The sequence below is a fragment of the Gallus gallus genome, chromosome 5 (assembly GCF_016699485.2).
Source record: "Gallus gallus isolate bGalGal1 chromosome 5, bGalGal1.mat.broiler.GRCg7b, whole genome shotgun sequence".
NCBI lineage: Eukaryota > Metazoa > Chordata > Aves > Galliformes > Phasianidae > Gallus > Gallus gallus.
The window spans coordinates 13,949,659-13,970,089 of NC_052536.1; the positions used below are offsets into that span (position 1 = coordinate 13,949,659).

Below are 20,431 nucleotides of genomic sequence, written 5' to 3' on the forward strand. Positions count from 1 at the left end.
GAGCGTGGGAGAGCAGGGATAAGGAAGGGGAAGAGGTGGAAGGGACAGGGCAGTGCGTTATTATGTTGCTCAGCAGGGGCTGGGGAAGGAGAAAAGGCAGAAGGGAAGGAAGTTCTTACCACATTTGGAAAGTCTGCCAGTCATCAACTCCATACAGTTAGTGGTGTCTAGATCATAGAACGGAAAGAGGAGGGAGGGAGGGAAAAACATAAAAAAAGGTTTCCATACCTCTGTGCATAAAGTAGTAACTTAGCACATTATTACCTGAAGCAGGAAACATACACACATCTTGGACTTTACACAACCCAGGCCAAATTCTGCCACCCACTTTATGCCAGGGCATACCTGGCCATAGGACTGGGAGTGGAGCTTGCCTCAGTCCCGCTGCTTCCATCTACCTCTTTATCATAGCTATCAGTATTCAGGAGATGTCGGAAGCATTCTGCCATTACACTAACAAACTAAAAGACTAGAAATACGTTCTTTCCCCTGGACAGTTTTGCAGATTATTCTGCAGCACACGGGCAATGTCCAGCCAGCTGATCTATGTACATCGGAAGTTTGAGGGAGGGATAAAAGGCAGCACTGTGCTCCTGGACATGAACAGTTGGCTACTTACATAACTCAAAAACATCTTTTAGACCCCAGTGCCCAAGTCCTCAACACAATTCTGCCTCTATCATTCACACGTAGTCTCTTACTCTTCTTGCTTTCAGTGGCACCATTCACAGGCAACAGAATTACTTCTGGATAGGGTAACAGAATCTGTCTCCAAGACATTGTTGTGATTAACATTATTGTCCACTTTGCGCACAGCTCCCGTTGCCACAGCCTCTGAGTGCTTTTAACTCAGGTGCAATGAGCAGAAGGAGCTCTACATGTAAGCTTTAACACAGAGAGAACTAGTCCTGCTGGCCACTTTCCTGCAGAACATGCAGGTAAGCAAGACCTGCCACTGTCAGCCAGGGTGCCCTGGCAGTGGGACCTCATCTGTATTTCTGGTGTGTTTCTGAGTGCTGGGTACTTGTTGTTGAGCTAGCAGGTATCAGTTACTGCACTTAGTTCAGTTTCGGGTCTCCTCCTGCCTGACCTCTAAATAAGCACCCAGGTATTAGCAGAAATAGGTTTCTCGGAAACATGCACGCAAATGTCCCAAAATCCCTGTCTGCCAGGAAGACCTAACTATTCTCTAACTGGTAAACAGTCTGCACAAGAAAGGGTAGGTCCACTTCCAGCATTCATTTCCACAGAAAAGTAATCTGAAAAGGGGAGGAAGGGGTGCTGGATATGCCTAGGTATGCTGAAACCATGCTAGAAGAGCATGGATGTGTTTTCTGATGAGCCAGTCCTGTGCTCATATTATCACCTGGGAATGCAAGGAGGAGAGTGCACGGGTGCCTGGTCACAGTGATGTACTAAAAGCATCCAAGGAGACAATACATCCCCAAGGCTAAAGGCAGCCTGGCAGAGCTGAATGGGAGATGAAACCCATGGAAGGTCTCCCAGAAAGCCACATGACTAAAAGAGGCAAGGGAAAATAGAAGGAGGTGAAGGAGAAGAGAGAATTCAGGATTTGGAACAAGGTGTCAGACAAGCAGGGAGTTCACCTGTCAGTGGATGTTCTGAGTGGAAAGCAAATTAAGCTCCTAAAAAACACTCCTCCCCGAAGATGCCTAACAGGGTTAAGAAGTGCCTACAGCTGCTGATTGAGTCAACGACAAGAAGTCACAATCACAAGCTTGTATTGTTTTTTTTCTTTAGTAACTTGGAGAAGTCAGCCATCTGATGCCTTGTACTGCTTCCTGTCCAACTCTGAGTCAACTACACCCAGCTGCAATAAATACAGATCTACAATGGCAGAACTCAGAGCAGTCACCCAGCTATCAGCACAACCTGTGCCCTGAAAGAGCACAGAAAAAAACATTAAGAGCCAAGAAATTCTCAAGTATGACTGAAAGATTGTTTCTCACACCCATTATCTGTAATTGTTCCCTCTAGTGCCTCCAGAATGACCACACAGTAAACTAGCAGTCTAGAAACAAGAAAGGTAATATTTAGAAAATACCAGAACAGGTAAACCTTGTGGCCAGTTTACTAAGATTTTCCTAAATTTGGTATTTCTTTTTATTTGTGAATTTTTAACACTATCATCCTTCCTAATGCTTCAGAATCATCCCGCTTATTTCTAAGTCAACTGCAGTCAGCATAGCTCTTCTCAGTGTTTTGTGGTAAAGCCAGTTGTGAAACAGGTCTACAGATATTAATTGTGTGATTAGAATAGAATACAAACTGACAGATCTACAGCAGAAAAGAAGGACTGTAACGTACGCTTTTTGGAAACACAACACCTTGGGATCTGCACTCCATTTTGTTACTAAAATATTGATTTTGCAGGTTGTCTAATTGTTATTGATGGACAGAAAAAAAAACGTAACAACTCTTTTGAAATATAAGACCAAGGAAAATATGGAAGGACAACTAACGAGACCTGCCATTTTTCTTTCTTAGAATGTTAATGCTCAACTCGAATTTGTGCTCTCGGTATTGGCATGGCCACTCTGAAGAAATGCACAGTAATTCATTTCTATTTGTAACATCTTCCCAACACATGATCAGCTGTTTTCTCCCCATTCCTAAAGAAGAGCAAACATGAGCATGCCAGAAACAGCAGCTAATACCACATCTCCTGAGAGACTAACAGAGTTAATATGTCTTTAGCTTACTTCTTATAGTAGCTACTTTAATACTTCTTTAATTTCCATCATCTTATAACATCTGCTTTAATAAATATTCTATATGACAAAATATTTCGTAATTTTAAAGCAGGATTTTCATCCTTATTAGAAAGCCTTGGATTCTTGGCAGCAGGCTGCTGCTCATGGGTAACAACCCTGTATCTGTGGGATCAAGGTGTTACGTGAGGTGAATAATGTCAAGACTGAAAGGCATTTAGCTCCCTGAGAAGCCCTGATGGGTCATGTAACTGCATTTTTAATGTATGTTGTTTAATTTTTTAATTAAAGCAGAATGGCAGTGCCAGAACTCGATCCTTCTAATGATAAGGCAATCCCTTGTTTCATAGGAATTGCTGGCAGTCACTCATGCTTCACTTTTTACCGAGACTCTTCCATAAATGACATTCAGTTTAGTTCATTAACAGATGACAAATGATTTGGTTAAAATAAGACCTTCCTTACTGGAACATGAAAAGGTCAAAGAAGCTCTGAATCCCCAGTGTTCTCACAGATTTTCTTTCCTGATTTTCTTCTTTTTTTTTTCCCCTCTAATTTATATTTCTATCCTTCACAAATCTCACAGTCAGACAGCCTGGTTTGTGATGCTTCTGGTATCTCTGGGACGGTGACTTGTCCCAGCCCAGGAAATCTCACACAAACAACTGCTCTCCTGAGATTCCAATGGCAGGGCTACGTCCCAGCAAACCACTGAGCATGTCCTTTCAGATGCTCACAGTCCCCAGTAACCATTTCCATTAAAGGCAATGACGTCGAGTGAGTCACCAGTTCCTCTGGTCCAAGGCAGTTACCATCTAGGTTGGAATCTCCCACTGTTTGGGTGCCTATGTGAAATGCACAGTTCTCCTATCACAACTCTGGAGTGCTTGGATTTCTTTTCCCATGCTTTATTTCAGGACTACTCAGTTAATTGTAGTGAGGTCTGTCAAATAACAACAATGAAGTTGTTTAGCAAAACCAGTGCCCTAACAAACCAATCAGGCATTACACAGTGCCTTTTATAGGTGGGAATTCTGACAGCAAGACACAGTGCTGCCCCAGACACTATGAGAGTGGTTGAGACATGAGGGAATGCAGAAAACAAGATTAGGCTGGGACCTGAATGAGCCTTAGATAAAACTGAATGGTGGTCCACGTTCCAAACTGGCATTTAAATATTCCCTTTTTTCTGTCTTGATGATAATAAAATCCTTTGCACACTTGGAAACCATTTCTTACTAATTATTTTGGTAGCTATTAGGCAGCGCACAGCACTTGTGGGCCATAAAGATGAACACCCAGAAAGCACAAATCTCCAGCAAAGCTTTTGAGTCACCTGAACATCTGCTTTTTGTCCTCTTTGAGACATACACTAGCACAGCAAGAGAGCTCAAGTGTATATACAGAAGATACACGCCACCAGAAAGAATTTGCACGGCCCTATTTTGAGGCTGGATGTGGTCTCTAAACAATTGTTTATGTTGATGAAAGGTGTTTCCAGTGGCAATACAAAGAAGCTCTGATGGAAATGCTGATGGTTAAAATCTGGTATGAAGCCAAGAAATATAATAAAGCAGAAAATCTACTACAAAGAAGTTATAAAGGCTATTGCAGCATTGCTGATTGCCTAAAACATGGGAAAATGAGTTAAAATTCGGGATAAGCAGCACCCCACACCTAAAAGCAAAGGCTAAAAAGGCAATAAAATATTAAGAAAATAAAAATTGATAACCTGTGAATGAACACGGATGGCTTCTGCGTGTCCCCATTCACCAGCTGTTTCTATTACTTTTGTGCAAAGGCGTTGTGGAGGAAAACAAATTAAGATTTAATGGAAAGTGTACTGGGCTGAAACAAAGGCAAAAATCTGTGATTTTTTCCTTCCAAAGAGATCGCTTTATTCAACCAAAGCGCAGTCCTGCCTGGGGATTACCTAAGAGCAGATCCTGAGTATGGGGCTCCTGGATGGAGCGTCTATTTACTTGTTTCATGCCAGTCATAAGTCTGCAGGCCCTTTCAGCACTTATGCCGCAAAAGATTTCATGTCCTGAAGCATCAAGGTAGAAGGCTGACGCGTTGTACTAAATTTGGCCACGGGACAGTGGCTTTGAAAAGTAATAGATTAGCATGTGGAATGGACTGCATTTATTTACACATTTATTCCAGCAAGGGAGGGAAGCTGTTTTCTTGCTTCAGAATATGTCAGAAGAAATAAGCACAGTCAGTTTTAGGAAAGGAAAATGGAAGTGAATGCAGGGATATCCATGGGGAAGGGAGATTACAGTGTGCTCAAGTGTGACATAGAAACACATCTGCCTAATTCAGGTACGTATGTGTACACACTCACATACACACACACAGATGTATGGGCAACATGACATCTACAAACACTGTTGTGAGCTGGAGGAAATGAGAAAGAAGAAAGTGCGTTCTGAAACCCAGGCAAGCCGGCTTAGTGGGCTGGCATGCTGCATAACAGATCAAAGAGGAGCAGGAGAGAGAACGACTGTCAGTGCCATATGCTTACTGGGCCTTGCTGTTCTATTTCACCCTGCTTTCATCTGTCTTGTCCTTTTGCAGGTCTCACCTTACATGCACGCTTTCACAGCTGGTAGCTTTCACCATCCTGCATGTAAAGGCACCTGAACCAAAAGGCAGAGGAGACAACTGCACAGAAGATAGGACTGTGCACAGCGAGCTAGGAAAATCTCCAGTGCACTGGCAGGGGAGCAAACGAGTCAGCATTGCTGGTCAGAGCCAGCAATGTCCTCAAAGCCATGGAGGAGGAGAGTCAAAGTGAACCATGAGCTTGTTCTGTTCCAGCAGGGAACTGCCTACAGGGCATCCTCAAAACATGAACCTGAATAGGAGTCCAGCCACCTTAATTCCTGTGAGATGTTCAGGGCTGGGAATGAGGGAGAAGAAAAGAAATGGAGAAGAATTTGTCTTGCTTCTATGTGAGTAAGAAATGCTGAGCAATAACCTGGCAATTCCTAGGAAGCCCTGCACAGACTTATCCAACCACGGCCACCCAGCTTGTGGTTGTTCACCCAAGGTGCTGAACATGACCTCTTTGCAGGTCCTTTATCCATTTATTTCCTCTTTCACTTTAGATGAGAATGTGAATCATGGGACCTCCCTACTTTGAAGCACAGGTTATCTTTTCCACAGTAATAATCTCACTTCCTCTCTCTCTTTCCCTTGGATTCTCCTCCAAACTAAATTTTTCAAGTTAAATTATTTCTCTCATCTTCAGGAGAAATGCATCTTGCTGATCAGGATAGATGATAGATACAGGACAGTTTGGCACCATATCTCTTGTGAGCTGCCTTGTCTAGATAACTACCTGGATGATAGAGTTCTTGTTCTTAACACTCCATGTGGAGTTGCACTTTCCCTGTCTTTAAAGACCAGGCTGCATTTCCCCTGCGAGAATGAATTATTCTAATGTAGCTTTAGGCAATAGAATGGGACTCTGTGTCTATAATATAATTTCTCCATTCCAGAATCAGAGCATAACTGTAAGTCAGATGCATTTCTCACAGCACAGTTTGCCCTAAGTGTCTCTCTGAGCCTCACTCAGATGAATGGTTTTTATTCGTGCTACAATATGACTTTCTTATAGAGATACCCTGCTTCACGTCTAAGTGTGCAACAGAGTCCAAGTTTTTTCTATATGGCCTCAGTAGCTTGCACATGCTAGGGTAAAGATGTTAAGAGAGATCACATTATTTACTTTTTTTAACAGTTTTTCCCTCATAGAGGATAAGGGCACACTTCTTTCCCAAAGAGGCAAGGAATGGTTGAACATTGTTCACACAGCAGTGGTAATGTGAAATAGACACAGAGAATACACTTTTTTTCTCAGCTAATTGCCCTTATTCTCACTGGGCCCCAGCATTTCCCAAGAGGAAGAGCTGGTAGAAAATTCTGTCTGCTTCCTTGAATTTTATCTTATTTCAAAAGTTCACATAGCAAAAATCGGAGTCAGCCTTAGTTCTAACATCCTCACCTTTTCTGTTTCCTAACAGAATAACTCATGTGCTGGGCACCCTTGCAATCCAGCATGCAGAAGGTCAGGCAGTGCTGGAAGGCAAAAGTAAAGTGGAAAATAATCTTTCCTGAGCTGAGCATACTCTTCTGTCACATAGTGAGCTCACACTCTTCTAGACAGAGTTATTTTCTCTTCAGCTGTTAAAGTCATACTGTTAGACCAGAAGGATGTAACCCATATGTGCAATGAGCCAAGGAGACCTAACACTTAACTGTATGATCCTATGCTGATTTCATTCTGCAGTTTTGTCTTAGCTGGTTCACACAAAGGTAAAGCACATAACTTGGCTCTTACGTATATGTACATACTACTTTCTCCCATATACTGGGAAAATTCTTCCCACTCCCCATCTCTTCTTCCTGCAGCCTCCACTCTCTCCTTCACTCTCATTTGTTCCTGGTATCTTTATGCTCTTTCTGTTTCTCCCTACTTTTCCTTCCCTGAAGCATTTCCAATATCTGAGCTTCCTTACGTTTTCAATTTTCACCTTCTTCCTTTGTTCTGTCTTCTTAAAGGATAGAAGAGCTAACACTGATTTTTTCCCTAGTGCCACCACTGGTTGTCGGAGTGAACATTTGCTACATAACAATGGGATGAGGCCAGTTTCTGTATTATCATCTCAGGCTGCCTGCAGATTCAGATTGATGTCACTACACAGGGCCACACTGCTAAGCCTTTCTTTACCACCACGACAAATTGGAACTTATTTTAAAAATCAATAAAATATAGCTTCTGCAGAACCTTAGTATTTGACTTGTGTTACCACAGTACTGGGCCAGGAATATGACCGCACTGCTGGAAACTATTAGCCACCTTCTGACCATCTGAAAACACTGTAGTTAATGGCTACTTAAAAGCAGCTCTTAACTTTCTTCTGCAACCTTATGAAGTTGGAGGTTTCTAATGCATGCCTGAAGAGTTTGAAAACTGGGTATCTTCCACACTGTGTCCCTGTTCTGGGAGCTTATGGAACCTGAGAATATCTGGAATATCAACTGATAATGCAGCCTTTGATGGATAAGTGGGCAAATGGCTCTTTGGGCGGGAGGTGGGCAAAAGCTGTTCAACTGGGGAATGTGCTGGGAGCGTTGGAGTGGGAATGAGAGGGAGGAGGAGGGTGGGTGCAGGAAATTACTGCTCTGTCTGAATGGAGCTAGGTTCTTGCTGTAATCAGAGGGATGGCCTCCCTCAGCCTCCTGGTACTGAGAGGCACTTTGTCTTCCTGTCCTTTCTGAAGCAAAGTGCTCAACAGCAGAAACTACTTACCTGATAATTGCTGCACTGAAGGCTGGTCATGTGTGCTTAACAACTGTGCCTGAATGGTTTCTACTACCCTCTTAAAACGACGGCTTGGACCTGTGAGGAGAGAAGAGGCACAAATGGCTGTGAGAGGAGTGTGAACTGAATCCTCATGTAACACAGGCTGGAGGGAAAAGGTCACAAACATCTTCACTTCCGCCTCATCCCCATCAGGGTACACACGGCATAGCTGTGCTTCAGCTAAAGGCACAACTTTGAGGAACTATTATAAAGTCCCAATATAAATACGAGCTTTGGGGTGCTGGACTCAACAAAAGGAAAGACGGCTTATTCTGTAAGGACAGAAAAGATTGGGGACAGTTTTTCCTTGTTATTTTAATTTAAACTTTGTGCGTGGCACATGATGCACCCGGAAAAAAAAAAGAGAGATCACATATTTCTGTAATAAGGGAGTAATCATTGGCCCACAGTGCCCAGGTGAGATACTGAGACCTTTGAGTAAAGCAAGGATGTAGCATAGGGAAGTATTTCAAATCTGATGAACACAGCAGCAATTTCAGTATTAATTATGGTGGTGGCAACTTCACCCCTGGGGAATCTTTTACTCTCCCACCATTTCCATTACTACCAATGCCATTCTTGATCCCAGTATCCTCCTTTTGCCCACTGTTGGAATCTTCTTCTGAGGTGAAGACAGTTATACTCTTTGCCCTAGCAGAAATATCTTTGCAGGCCTTCATATCAGCAAGGACAAAGCCAACTTGCACCCACGTTGCAGCTTTGACATGGTTACCTGATAAGAGTGTGAAAGTGACAGAATAGATCCCGTTTTCCTTCTGCGCTTCTCCCCCTTCTGTGTATGTTATATCCACCTGGAACTTCACTGGCTTCTGGAAGACAGCAGGACCTCCTGTGGACTTGTACTCTGCACGGAAACTTGTCTGTGAGATGACACTGTGACTGAGGCTTGGAATCTGAAACAGGTTGGTAGAAGACAGTACAGCCAGTGCACAAAGGAAACAATTGCAGAATGTATAATATTTGCTGTTTTTTTCTTCTGGACTTGAATTTGTGATTCTATGCTATCAAAGAGACATTAGGACAAGTGGCAGACACATAGACAAGTGTCCGGAATATCCACAGGGACAATATGCATACTTACCCAAACCACTATTCCTATCAATACCTAAAACAATTTTGCTAAGCTTTCTGGTGTGAGCCAATATCCGTATCATCAGATCTACAGTAGGATTTCACAACTGACTAATTTTCAGGCAGGCACCAATAACAGATATTGCCAGAATTTAACTTACTCTCATATTTTACTTATTGTTTCACAAAGGACAACACTTTCAAAAGATCTCCCAAAACATTTGGAAATCTGGCCTCTATTTTAGGAGGAAATACGAGAGATGAGTTCTTCAAGGTGTCCTTAAGGACTTATCAGGCTATGACAATACATTTAATTAGAGGTTATCTGTAGAGAAGATTCGTAGTATTTGCACACCACATTGCATCTCACTCCATAGATGTGGAGATATGCACAATATAAACAGTGGTGCATGCTACACTAAACCCACAAATACAGTTAAATGCATGAAACCAGTATAGGAACATGGCTGCTTCAAACCAACCTGAGATGGATTCTTTGATGGTTGAATGTTTGATGCATACTGCACACACTGTCTGTATGCCAGCACTGTGTATGAACAGTTAAAAGAACTGTATTTTTGTTTCTGGTCATTGCAGCATCATAAAGACTAAAAAGGAGAGTAATATTTTGTGGAAAAAAAAACCAAAACCAATTCAACAAACTATATAAAAAATTGAGCTGCCTTCTCTTAGTTCCATTGGAAAATAAGTTTTCACTATGCTTCAAACATCCTTGAATTTAAAAATCTTGCAAATTAAATTTATTGTACTGACTTTTTCCTTATTGGTACTTGCAAATGGTGAGAATAAGGACTTTCTGTTGGAAAACAAAACAAAACAAAACAAAATCATTTTCCTCTACTCAAACAGCAGACTACCCTGGATTGTAAATAAAGAGTATCTGCAACATCTGAGACTCTGGTCACAAGAGGAAATAACCATTCTATCTGCCATAAGGCGTTGGAGAAAAGATCTGAAGTAATAAATGAAGACACGAAACAGGTTTTTGCCTGATTAAAGTGGTGGAGAGCATAGCCAAGGAGGACAAGACTTTTGCATAGATGGTGACCTTAAGAGAAGTGTGACAAAGCAGCAAATCACTGCCTTGATACTGTACTACCAGTGCACTAATTGCACTGAAATTTCAAGCACTGGCAAGCAGGATACTTCACCTTTCAGAAGGCTGAAATCTTTTCTCATCTTACAAAATATTTTCTACAGTTAGAAATTTAGACAGAACACAATGGAGGCCTGAATCAACACAACACATAAATCAAATGCACAGAGGATGCACCTGAAGGAGATGAAACCCTGCCCAGTACATGGCACAAAGAGTCCTGGATCTGACCAGTGAGCAATGCATCCAACAGGCAGCCTGGCTGACTTACCGACAGGAAAGCGTGGACAATATCAGCCTTAATGGAGCTTAGTGGTTTGTCCTTAATGACCACAAAAATCTGTTCTTCTTTCTCCAGATTAATGAAGTTACCAAACCAGGATTTTTTGGCAAGCCTGACGTGGCAAAAAAGAAAGAGATGATTTAGAATATTGAGCACTACTTCTTAGATACCACCCAAATAGAAAAAAAAAATATTTTAAAACTGCACAAGAAATTATTGGTAACACTCCAGTTGTGGTATTACTACAACAGGCAGCTCACAGAGTCTATGAAAATCCTACTCACTTGGTGAAAATTGTTTAAGTAACATTCCACACAGCCTTAACTCTTGCAAGATGTGTGACCAGCCATGAAAAAATACAGGAGCAATGGTAACTTTTATATAAAGCCAATACACTAATTAATATGTCACATACATAATTCATACACATAGGTCTCTCTAAAAGTAATGCCTCCTATTTATTTCCATGGAAACTACAACAGATACAAAGAGCACAACAACACTTTGTGATAGAGCAAATTCTCAGCTACAAAACTATTTTTCATCACAGTCACCACCACTAGCTATGCATTTTCACTACCTATGAACAAGAACCTGCATATTGAGCTTGCAAAAATCTGAATCAGCAGAGATGCCCCACTGCTGGAACACACTACCCATCACCTTACTGCTCTCTTCCCTGGTTGGCCTCCAGAAATGTTCAGCAAACATCAATAAATGTCAATGGGTGTCACTTATTTCCTCATGGAGGAATTCAGTGACTCCCCACTGCTTCATTTGCACTTCTGTGTCAGATGCCATTCTGCCAGACTGCCCCTCTGCTGCCATTTATCGCACAGCAACAAAATGTAACTGAATATTGGTGGGAAGGTTCAACCTCTATTGCCATACCACCATCTGCCACTGATGTCATGGGCCAACATAACAACATAGAAGGCATTGCTTTTGGTACAGTCCTTGTAAAGCTGGGGACACGTCTCTGAGATGCCTCCAGGGGTCTCAATTTTTATGACAATAGCGGGTGTTGTTAGCACAGCACTTTACGTTCACTCCTGTCCATTTCAACCCCTTTGGTGTTTCTGGACTTGGAAAGTTCCATTCTCAAAGGTGTCTTCTCAGACTGACAGTCATTTTTTAAAGCAAGCTCTAGGTTTCATTGGCCCTTCAATCTGCCTGCAAATGAAATCCACTGCTACCTATAGAGCCAGGACAAAGACTTTGTCATTCATTAGTCTGGCTTTCTTACAAAAGAATGAACTTCCAGTACTGAGAGAGAAAATCTCAGCACCGCACAAAACACAGCACAGGCTTTCCACTGACAGCAGTCCAACTCCATTGTTCCTTTCAGCATCAGATGGAGGTATCACCATAAAATCAAATTGTTCTGTTTGTTTTTCACACTGATCATATCAGTGAATGTTTGATTTTGTTTATTGTCCCACCTTCTTGAAGCACTTCGTCGAAACTCACTTTTAAGTTAAATCAGCTAAAGGAAAAATGGGGCATGTATCTTACTGGGGGAAACTACTCAGAACTTGGAGGTAGCACCTCTGAGAGTTAAGGCTTTGAGGAGAAGGAAGATGCCATCAGACATGAGAATCACCTCCCTCAACCTGCTGGTCACACTTCTCTTGATGCAACCCAGGATATGGTTGGCCTTTTGGGCCGCAAGCACACATTGACGGCTCATGTTGAATCTTTCAGTTGACAAGCCCAAATCCTTCTCTCAAGGCTGTCTTGACTCTCTGCCCAACCTGTATCTGTGCTTGAGATTGCCCTGACTCAGGATATTGCACTTGGCCTTGTTGAACTCCATGAGGTTGGCATGGGTCTGCCTCTCAAGCCTGTCCCAGTCCCTCTGGATAGCACCCCTTCCCTCTAGCATGTCAACTGCACCACTCAGCTTGGTGCCACCTGCAAACTTGCTGAAGGTGCACTCAATCCCACTGTCATGTGGGATCATGTTCTAGCAAAGAAAAATTTAGGATAAAAAAGAGATGAAAAGACCTGCCATGAACAAGTTTTTCACTCCACTGGGTATTTTATAATTCCATGGCAAGCAATAGGCTTTCACTTGAAGGGGATGTTCACCACTCAACAGAACAAGACAATCTACAGACCAGCCTCTGCAGGAAAGGAGAGCCATGTGCACAAAGGATTGCTGTGCACCCCAACAAAGTACTAAACAGCTGGTTATTAGGAGAACCCCTTCCTGCAGCAAAGACAGAATGAGGAAGGGCAAAGATGAAGCAAGAGAGGAGCACCACACCTCAGCTGTGCAAATAATCATTTGTGTCCACCCATTATAGAGATAAGAGTACAAAAGGGTTCATTTGCAATTTGGTAAATCACTGCCCCCCACTCAATTAAAGTGGGCTGGAAAAGTCACTCCCTAAAATATTCAGAGGCAGCTGTAACTAAAGCAGTGAGCCAAAGATAAGCATGGAGAGCTGTAAAGAGAAAGGGCCTCTCATTTAAATGGGTCGTTAAGGAGCCAGGGTTAGAGTGTGAAAGGAAATTATATACTAATTAGCTCATGTGTCTCACACGTACCATAACAACTCCGCAAGCCCCCAGAGAGCTGGGGCAATAGCTCCCTGCATGTAAAGGGTCTATGCTCATTAGTAAATTTGCACCTGGTTATCTATCTAAAATGTCTAGTTGTCTTAGGCTGGGATCTATCATAATACGAACAGGGCTTGGCTGTCAGGACTCTAGGGGCCCAATGCATGTCACACATGCTCCTTGGAAGCTGAACTGGAAAAAAGCATGAATATCTGAACTGCAGATCTGCCATCTTGAAATACTACTTTTCATATTTGTATTTTTGCTAATGGTTTTGTGGAGCCTTTATGTATAGGTCTCTTAATGAGTGCAGGTTAAAAGGGCCACAGAACACAAGGAAGTTTTCTCCTGTTCAGCTTGGAAACTTGGTCTGGAGTCTACAGAGTGCAGCTGGGCTCTCTTCTTCAGCAAGGTTATCACCAGTAACACTGACTCTGGAAGATTCACTGATAGCCTGGGCTATGATCCAGCTTGCAAATCACTAGAATTCAATACATAATTTTGCTCAAGTCACATGAGACAGAATAGATGCCAGTGGTCTCTCCTCTTTCTGAATGAACTGAATCAAGACAGAGCACACATGCACTCATCTTTCTCCTTGAAAATGACAGAACTAGCTGTGCTTCTGCACAGAAAATAGGTCTGATGAAGAAGAAGCCACTTCAGAGTGAAACCATACAATAGGGGTTTCCCTCCTCTTGAGGTGTGCTAAGTACTACTGACTTGGATTAAAACAGGTATAATTCAGAGATCCTCAGCAATCTGAGATGCTCTAGCACCCTACAAAATCAGGCTCCAAACAGTGAAAACAATCATTTCTTGTGATGGCAAGCCTCCTGATGGGGAGGGAGACAGAAGATACATGGGAGGCTGGGTCCATTGGGAATCTAATCAGGTGTCCAGCTGATGGAAAAAATCAAATAGATCAGTATGAAAATACGGGCAAGTGCTTTATTACTTCACATTGAATTTCTGACTGTTGTAATGTTGTTCTGTTTTCTGCTTTTGGAGTGTCTGACAGCATTGCCTCACTGCCTTCTCTGCCTCTAATTGCATGGATCTGCAATCTCTGTAAGTCTACCTGCTTGGCATAAATAACAGCATTTCTACTCAAGCAATTGGAGCTTCGCATGTCTAAAGCAGCTGGAGCTATGTCTCTTTAAATGCCATCCCTAGCACATTTTCTAGGACTTTTTCAAATGAGAAAGAATAGCACTACCCAGACATGTCAAAGCATATCATCTAAACATCAGGTTTTGTTAAATGAGTGGCAGTCATTGAAGAATGCTGTACTAGAGCAAGGACATATATTTTTATTCCTCAACCCATGAGGTCAATAGAGCTCTTGATAAGGATACCTTATTCCTTACAGAAAGGAAAAGAAGAACAGAAAAAAAAAACAACAAAAACCACCAAGACATTTGGAAGTGGGCACCGAGCAACGAAATATCAACTGTTAAAATAAAATCCAGCTCATTATTTTTTACGACTTTTATTATGTTTACTGGAGGGTGCAGCCCAATTGAACTAATTAATTTGGCAATTACACAGAAAAAGAAAAAAGGGCCTTAGGCTTTGACTTGCATCCAAACTGCCTCAAATGATAGGCACTACTTCATCCACCAGTTTTCAAAGGGTGAGTGGGAAGCAGAGAAGGCAATAAATTCACAGAACTTCAACCAACACACACACAAAGGTGAGAGGAGAGGATACAAAGGGAAGAAACTTAATTCAGTGATTTTTTTTTGCTTTAACAGCCTTAAAAATAATTGAAATGAGAATACAATGTATTTATTCTGCCAGGATGTGTTAATACTGTGAATTTCTCTCATGCCTCTCTATTAGTACATGGTCCAAATTGTTGAAAATACAATTTATTCAATATTTTCTTCCCTAATTTCTTTTACTAAACTTTACTGTTCCTTAATCTCCTGTAGCCTTTATCACTCTCCATTCTGCACCATTAGAAATAGATTGCACATACTACATCAGTTACATGCCAGGTCTGGGGAAAGTACCATTATCAACAATTATAAAACTTTGGGCCTGCAATTTTTATCTACGACTCATGAATATTTCACACAAGTATTTTGATGAAAGGCCAAATTGCCTTGGTTGGCAGGGAAAGCCTATGGGCATTGGGTGCACAAACACAAGCTGTGAAAATAAAAAGGAATAATTTGGCATCTGTTGCATATATTAGGAAGTGTTTGGAGCAGCACTCTCTGGCAGGGACTTCCAAACCTTCCATGCAGTGACGCACATTTGCGCCATGAAATGGTTGAAATGTACACGGACTTTCAGGAACAAGTCTGGTGAATATGAAGCAGCTTCTCCACCTCCCAGAGTTGCTGTCCAGGATTAACACTGCACTTACTATCCCAGCCAAAGATTCCTCTCAATCAGCTGAGCAGAGGCTTCTGCATGCTATCCTGAGGATTCAAACTTACATGTGCTAAGAAAAAGACCCTCTACTGCATAGTTAGTGCCAGTATAAGCCATTGACTATGCCCAACAGTGATGTGCTTGAGAACCAAATGAAAGAAGAGAATGAGAAGATGTTCCAAGACTACTAAACTCAGCAAGCCACGAGTAAAAATGAGGTGGTTACTGTGAGACTGTCTCATCACCAGTTGACCACACAGCCATTAATGAGGTAGAGACTTCATCTCAGGCCCTTAGCAGAGGGATTGTTTTGACATCTCAGTCCCACTCATCATATAACAGGCTACAGTAAGATACCGATTCAGAGCAGAAACAGTCACCCTGTGACATTCAGGCAAGGAAATGACATTGGTAGGTGGTGGAAAAGAAGTAGAGTACTGGTAAAATACTTACTCTGGGGATGATTCTGGGGTTAAATTGGACATTTCCTCTGGTGTAGGTACTGCCCATGCACACACAGCCAAAGAGAGGAAGGGAGAAAAGAAATCAATGAATCAGCACACCTTCTTTTTTTCTGGTTCTATAACAATGAAAACATTGTGACATTGCACCACCCTTTCATTTGCCCACTGCCTCTGCAGACTAGTTCTGACATTTAAAATCGGTCATGTGCCCCTAGATTATTGTATCTAATCAAGTGATGCATTTCAAGGCTTGTCCTACTCTTTCTTAAATCACTAGAAAATCCCAAACATCATGCCAATCTGATTGCCTTAAAACTTGTTTACTATTGCTTCATGAGCCAATTCTCACACTTCATGCAATGGAGCTTTATGCAAAGTTTCCTTTAGTCACCAAAAATATGAGGAATCCCTGTGGAATTTTCAGAACACAATGTAAATGTACAAATTTCCTGTACCAGGCCATTTGCTTCAAAGTCCATCTGGCTGAAGCTCAGTCACTGCTGCAATTCTCAGCAGTTCTCTGTCCATCTCAGGGACAATGCCCCTGACAATCACAGTCCAAAACCTAACTCTTTCATGGCTGTAATCCTGCTTTCCCAAAGGATCCTGGCATTGGAATGGTTGCTGATTATATCTGAGGACAGTGCATGTGACTTTGGTGCCCTTTGCCTGAATGCAAAAAGCTACCTGGAGATCGAAGAAAACAATTTTGTTGATCTCAACACTCTAGAGACTCTTAAAACTAAAACAAGCCAGTGGAAATGAAAACGCTGATTGCATTAAGGCAGTTTTTTATACCAATTACCCAAGGTGGTAAAAAAAGCACTAACCAAGATCAAACAAACTGTACATCAAAAGGATAATTTCAGTCTATTGTCACTGGCTGTCTTTTTTCAGCAGAAAGCTTGGCCCATGGTTGCAGAGGGGCAGCAGAGTACAGGCATTAGTGAAATACCATAGCTCTAGGTTTGCTGGCAAAATAAGTGATGATCTGAAGATAAAATGTTCTTGGCTTCTAACAACCATGTCAATGATACTAAGGTCTCTACTACTTGAGTACGAAGAGAGCTCAGGAGATGCTGTTGGAGCAGGTGCAGTGGATTTACAGAGCCTGCTGACACACACTTTGGGCTAGCACTGTTTGATGCTATCACTCTCATTTGCTGTACCAAATTTTTGAGAGCCAAAGAGAGGTATCAACTTGCTGGTGAATGGCTGCCTGAATCAGACCCACCCTGTACATCTGGACAGAGTACTTACCTTGCAATTTCCGGCGATGGAAGCGAGGAGACCCCAGGAAACTATTCTTGATTGAGTTGAGCCGTGTCCTCCATGGCATTCCTCCAATGCTGGGGCTGGATGGTGGTGTTGGGTTGGGTGTGCCTGCTGGGCTCTCCTTTGGCGTATGGACAGGTGTCCCCTTGGGGGTAGGGAGGGGACTTCCCCTTGGAGAGGGGTGAGGGGTGACCTGTATGATGGGGATAGATTTGGTGCTTGGGTCAGTACTAGAAGGGAGTAATCTAACAGGAGACATAGGGTTGGTCTGCAATTTAGGAACAGCCAGCTGTGGGTTAAAGCCGGCAGCAGGCGAGCGGCCCGGGGCATTCTGCACGGGGCTGTTCTGGGAAGAGGGTGCGCTGGCATTGCTGGAAGGGAGTGGGTTGGATTTAGTAGACTGGAGTGGTTTTTCGGCCAATTTGCTCTTGGATGGCAAAGTCTGCGTCTTTGGGTTGGGCTGAAGTGCTGGCTTTGGTTGGAGTACATGTCCAGGCCTGGAGGCGTTCCTACAAGCATCGGGGTCCAAGGAGACTTGGGGTCGGGGAGAGAAAGGGAGGTCGGAGGTCTGAGGGGGGATGAAGAACTTTCTGATAGGCTACGAGACAGACACGGAGTGTCCATGCACATCAAAAACAGTGAAATACGCATAGAGCGGGCGAGCAGAGAAAGGAAAATCAGAATAAAATCCATCCGAGTCACAAAGATGCATCATGTCACAAGGAGACACAAGAGATGGAGGTGAAGGGGTAGTGGGGGAGGGATTTTGCAAAGAAACAAAAACGAACAAACAAACAAAAAAACAAAAAAAGACATGCAGTTAGCTGGGAACACGGCATCATCAACAACAGCAGCAGCGGCAGCAGCAAGAACAACAGTGTCATAACAGGCTTCATCATATTAACCAACCACGTGTCAGCAAAGGAAAACAACAGAAAGAAAAGTAAAACAAAGGAAAAGTAAAAAATAAAAATAAAATGAAAGAAAGTAATCAAGAAAAAAGAAGAGAGAAATGTCATCTCTCTGGGATTGTTCTGATCGCCCTGCAGTGAGAGAAGCAAAATGCTTAGGGAGGTGAGGAAGGGGAAGAAGAATCACTGAAGCCACAGACAAATTGAGATATGCCAAGAATGGGACCACCTCTTTCAGCTCAAAGTGCCCATGTGCAAACCCAGTGGAGAGATGGAACTCAAAACAGGTGTGTGATACATACGGAGTGGTAGGCGATACACAGAGCTTACTGCACACACCGGTCAGAACCTCTGTCCCTCCTCTTTGCCCCTGACTCTGCCTAAGGCACACATCAGCTGCAGCCATCCTTGCAGAAGGAGGGAGGAAAGGGAGAGCGATGCCATGTTGGCATCTGGCCTCCTCCCCTGGCCTGGACAGTTAAGCTGCTCAGCATCCGCTCGGGGTTTCATAACACACAGTGCCAAGAGGAAAACGTGACCTCAGCTCCTTGCTTAATTTGTGAATAGCTATAGTAAAAATTTCAGAAGGGCCTGGAAAATTCATTTATCTGGGAAGAGATATTTCCCATGCAATATGCTTCTCCTGCAACATCCCTCACGCTGTCGAAGGACAGCTTGATCATTAAGATTTCTGTCATACAGTTACAGCAGTATTTCACATTAAGTCCCAGTTCTGTGAGAGGGTACAGGGGGCACCACTGTTTGTAAGATACAGTGTAAAAAAAAAAAAAAAAGAAAAAGACAATCAAAGTTCATAATCCATCACTGAGTTATCAAAAATGGGATTATGACTTTTTTTTTTTTTCCCAAATAATAACATTTAAACATGTTACAGGCATTTTGGGAAACCGTTCATATGGAATCAGCGAACAGCAGTACACAGACTTGGGAAGACAGAAGCCTTTTCAAGGCACAGTTGCAAGTAAAAGTCACTTTTAAAACAAAATGAATGTCCTTACAAAATATTGATGTTAACACCCCAGATTGCAAGTACTGGCAGAATATTAAAAAATAGACATTACCACTCAAGCTCTTTACCTTTGGTCTGCATTCATGTTCTGATTTCTTGCAAATTATTAACTACCATGAAGCATTCTATTATTATCCATTCTGAACATTTAGAAGCTCTAGTCAGGCAATGTTCAGACATGCCTTGTAAATGCAGCCTTGTCTCACATGTCAGGTAAGCACACACAGTAGTAAGATTACTTTCTGGGTTTGATGGATTAACACAGTGCTGCCGTGTTTATAACTTGCAGAGATGTATCTAAAGCAATGTCTAAAATAGTTTCCATCAGAACTTTCTATTTGAAGAACTTAGGGTTAGGCCATTAAAATTAAAAGAAAATCACTGCATCAAAATGTTCATATTACTATTAGAGTTGTAAAGTTAATTTAAGTTTGACATTTTGGTCCATACTGATCACCAATGAGAAAGAAAAGGGAAAAGATGAAGTGGTTAATTTATGAAAGTCACCACCAGCATCTGACTACTCATCATTTGCAAATGACTTCAAATGATAAAAGTCAAAAACTGTTGATTGCAAATGTTTCCTTGCAATTTTTAAATCATATGTGCATGACGATTTGAGAAACAAATTTGAAAGAAATAAGTCAAATTAAACTCCCACTTAAGCCATTACGAATCTGAATGGGCACCCTTAATTACCACACTTCTAGTAACATAACAAAGAACAAGATCAGGTCTGTCTTTCAGCTGGTGCAATAGGGAAAACCATTAGCAAGATCCTGTGAGAATTAACAAGTCTTAGTTGCCATTGAATTCAATTTCTCATAGAACTTCACCTAAGCAGTGCATACAGTGAAATGTGCATTTGATTTTTTAAAGTATATTCTCTTTCAGTAATCTCAGATGATATTAGAACATAGGTAAGGACTTTAAAATAAATTTTTATTCCAATATTACCTTGTAAGCCACAAATCTGACCTACCTTAAAATGGTCATGAACTGCGGAAAATGCCATCTGGCTGCTAAATCCCTTTGAAGACTATTTAATCAACTGCCTATTAAGTAATAATGTTAAGATACAGCAACTATGGAACAGATCTTGTCATCCTTATTCTTTGATGTAGTCCTACTGAGATGTCAGAAATTGATCCCAAGAGATCAATTAATGAGATCAGGTCTAAGGTTTGCAGCTCTGGATGCTTA

General features: G+C 42.0%; 1 protein-coding gene across 23 annotated transcripts in view; it reads right to left on the minus strand.

The window, feature by feature from the left end:
* Positions 1-20,431, minus strand: part of BRSK1 (BR serine/threonine kinase 1) — a 299,198-nt gene that overhangs the window by 14,951 nt on the left and 263,816 nt on the right. For 8 of the 23 annotated variants that reach the window (XM_040700867.2, XM_015286608.4, XM_040700861.2 and 5 more), the window contains 6 exons: positions 17,273-17,480; positions 16,002-16,050; positions 10,587-10,710; positions 8,840-9,020; positions 8,053-8,142; positions 120-167 (listed from right to left, as the gene is read on the minus strand). In XM_040700867.2, coding sequence (XP_040556801.1) covers positions 120-167; positions 8,053-8,142; positions 8,840-9,020; positions 10,587-10,710; positions 16,002-16,050; positions 17,273-17,480 — 700 coding nt within the window. Of the gene's footprint in view, positions 1-119; positions 168-8,033; positions 8,143-8,839; positions 9,021-10,586; positions 10,711-16,001; positions 16,051-17,272; positions 17,886-20,431 lie in introns of those variants that run through there. The other 15 variants (XM_046941627.1, XM_040700868.2, XM_040700866.2 and 12 more) reach the window with 4 other exon arrangements.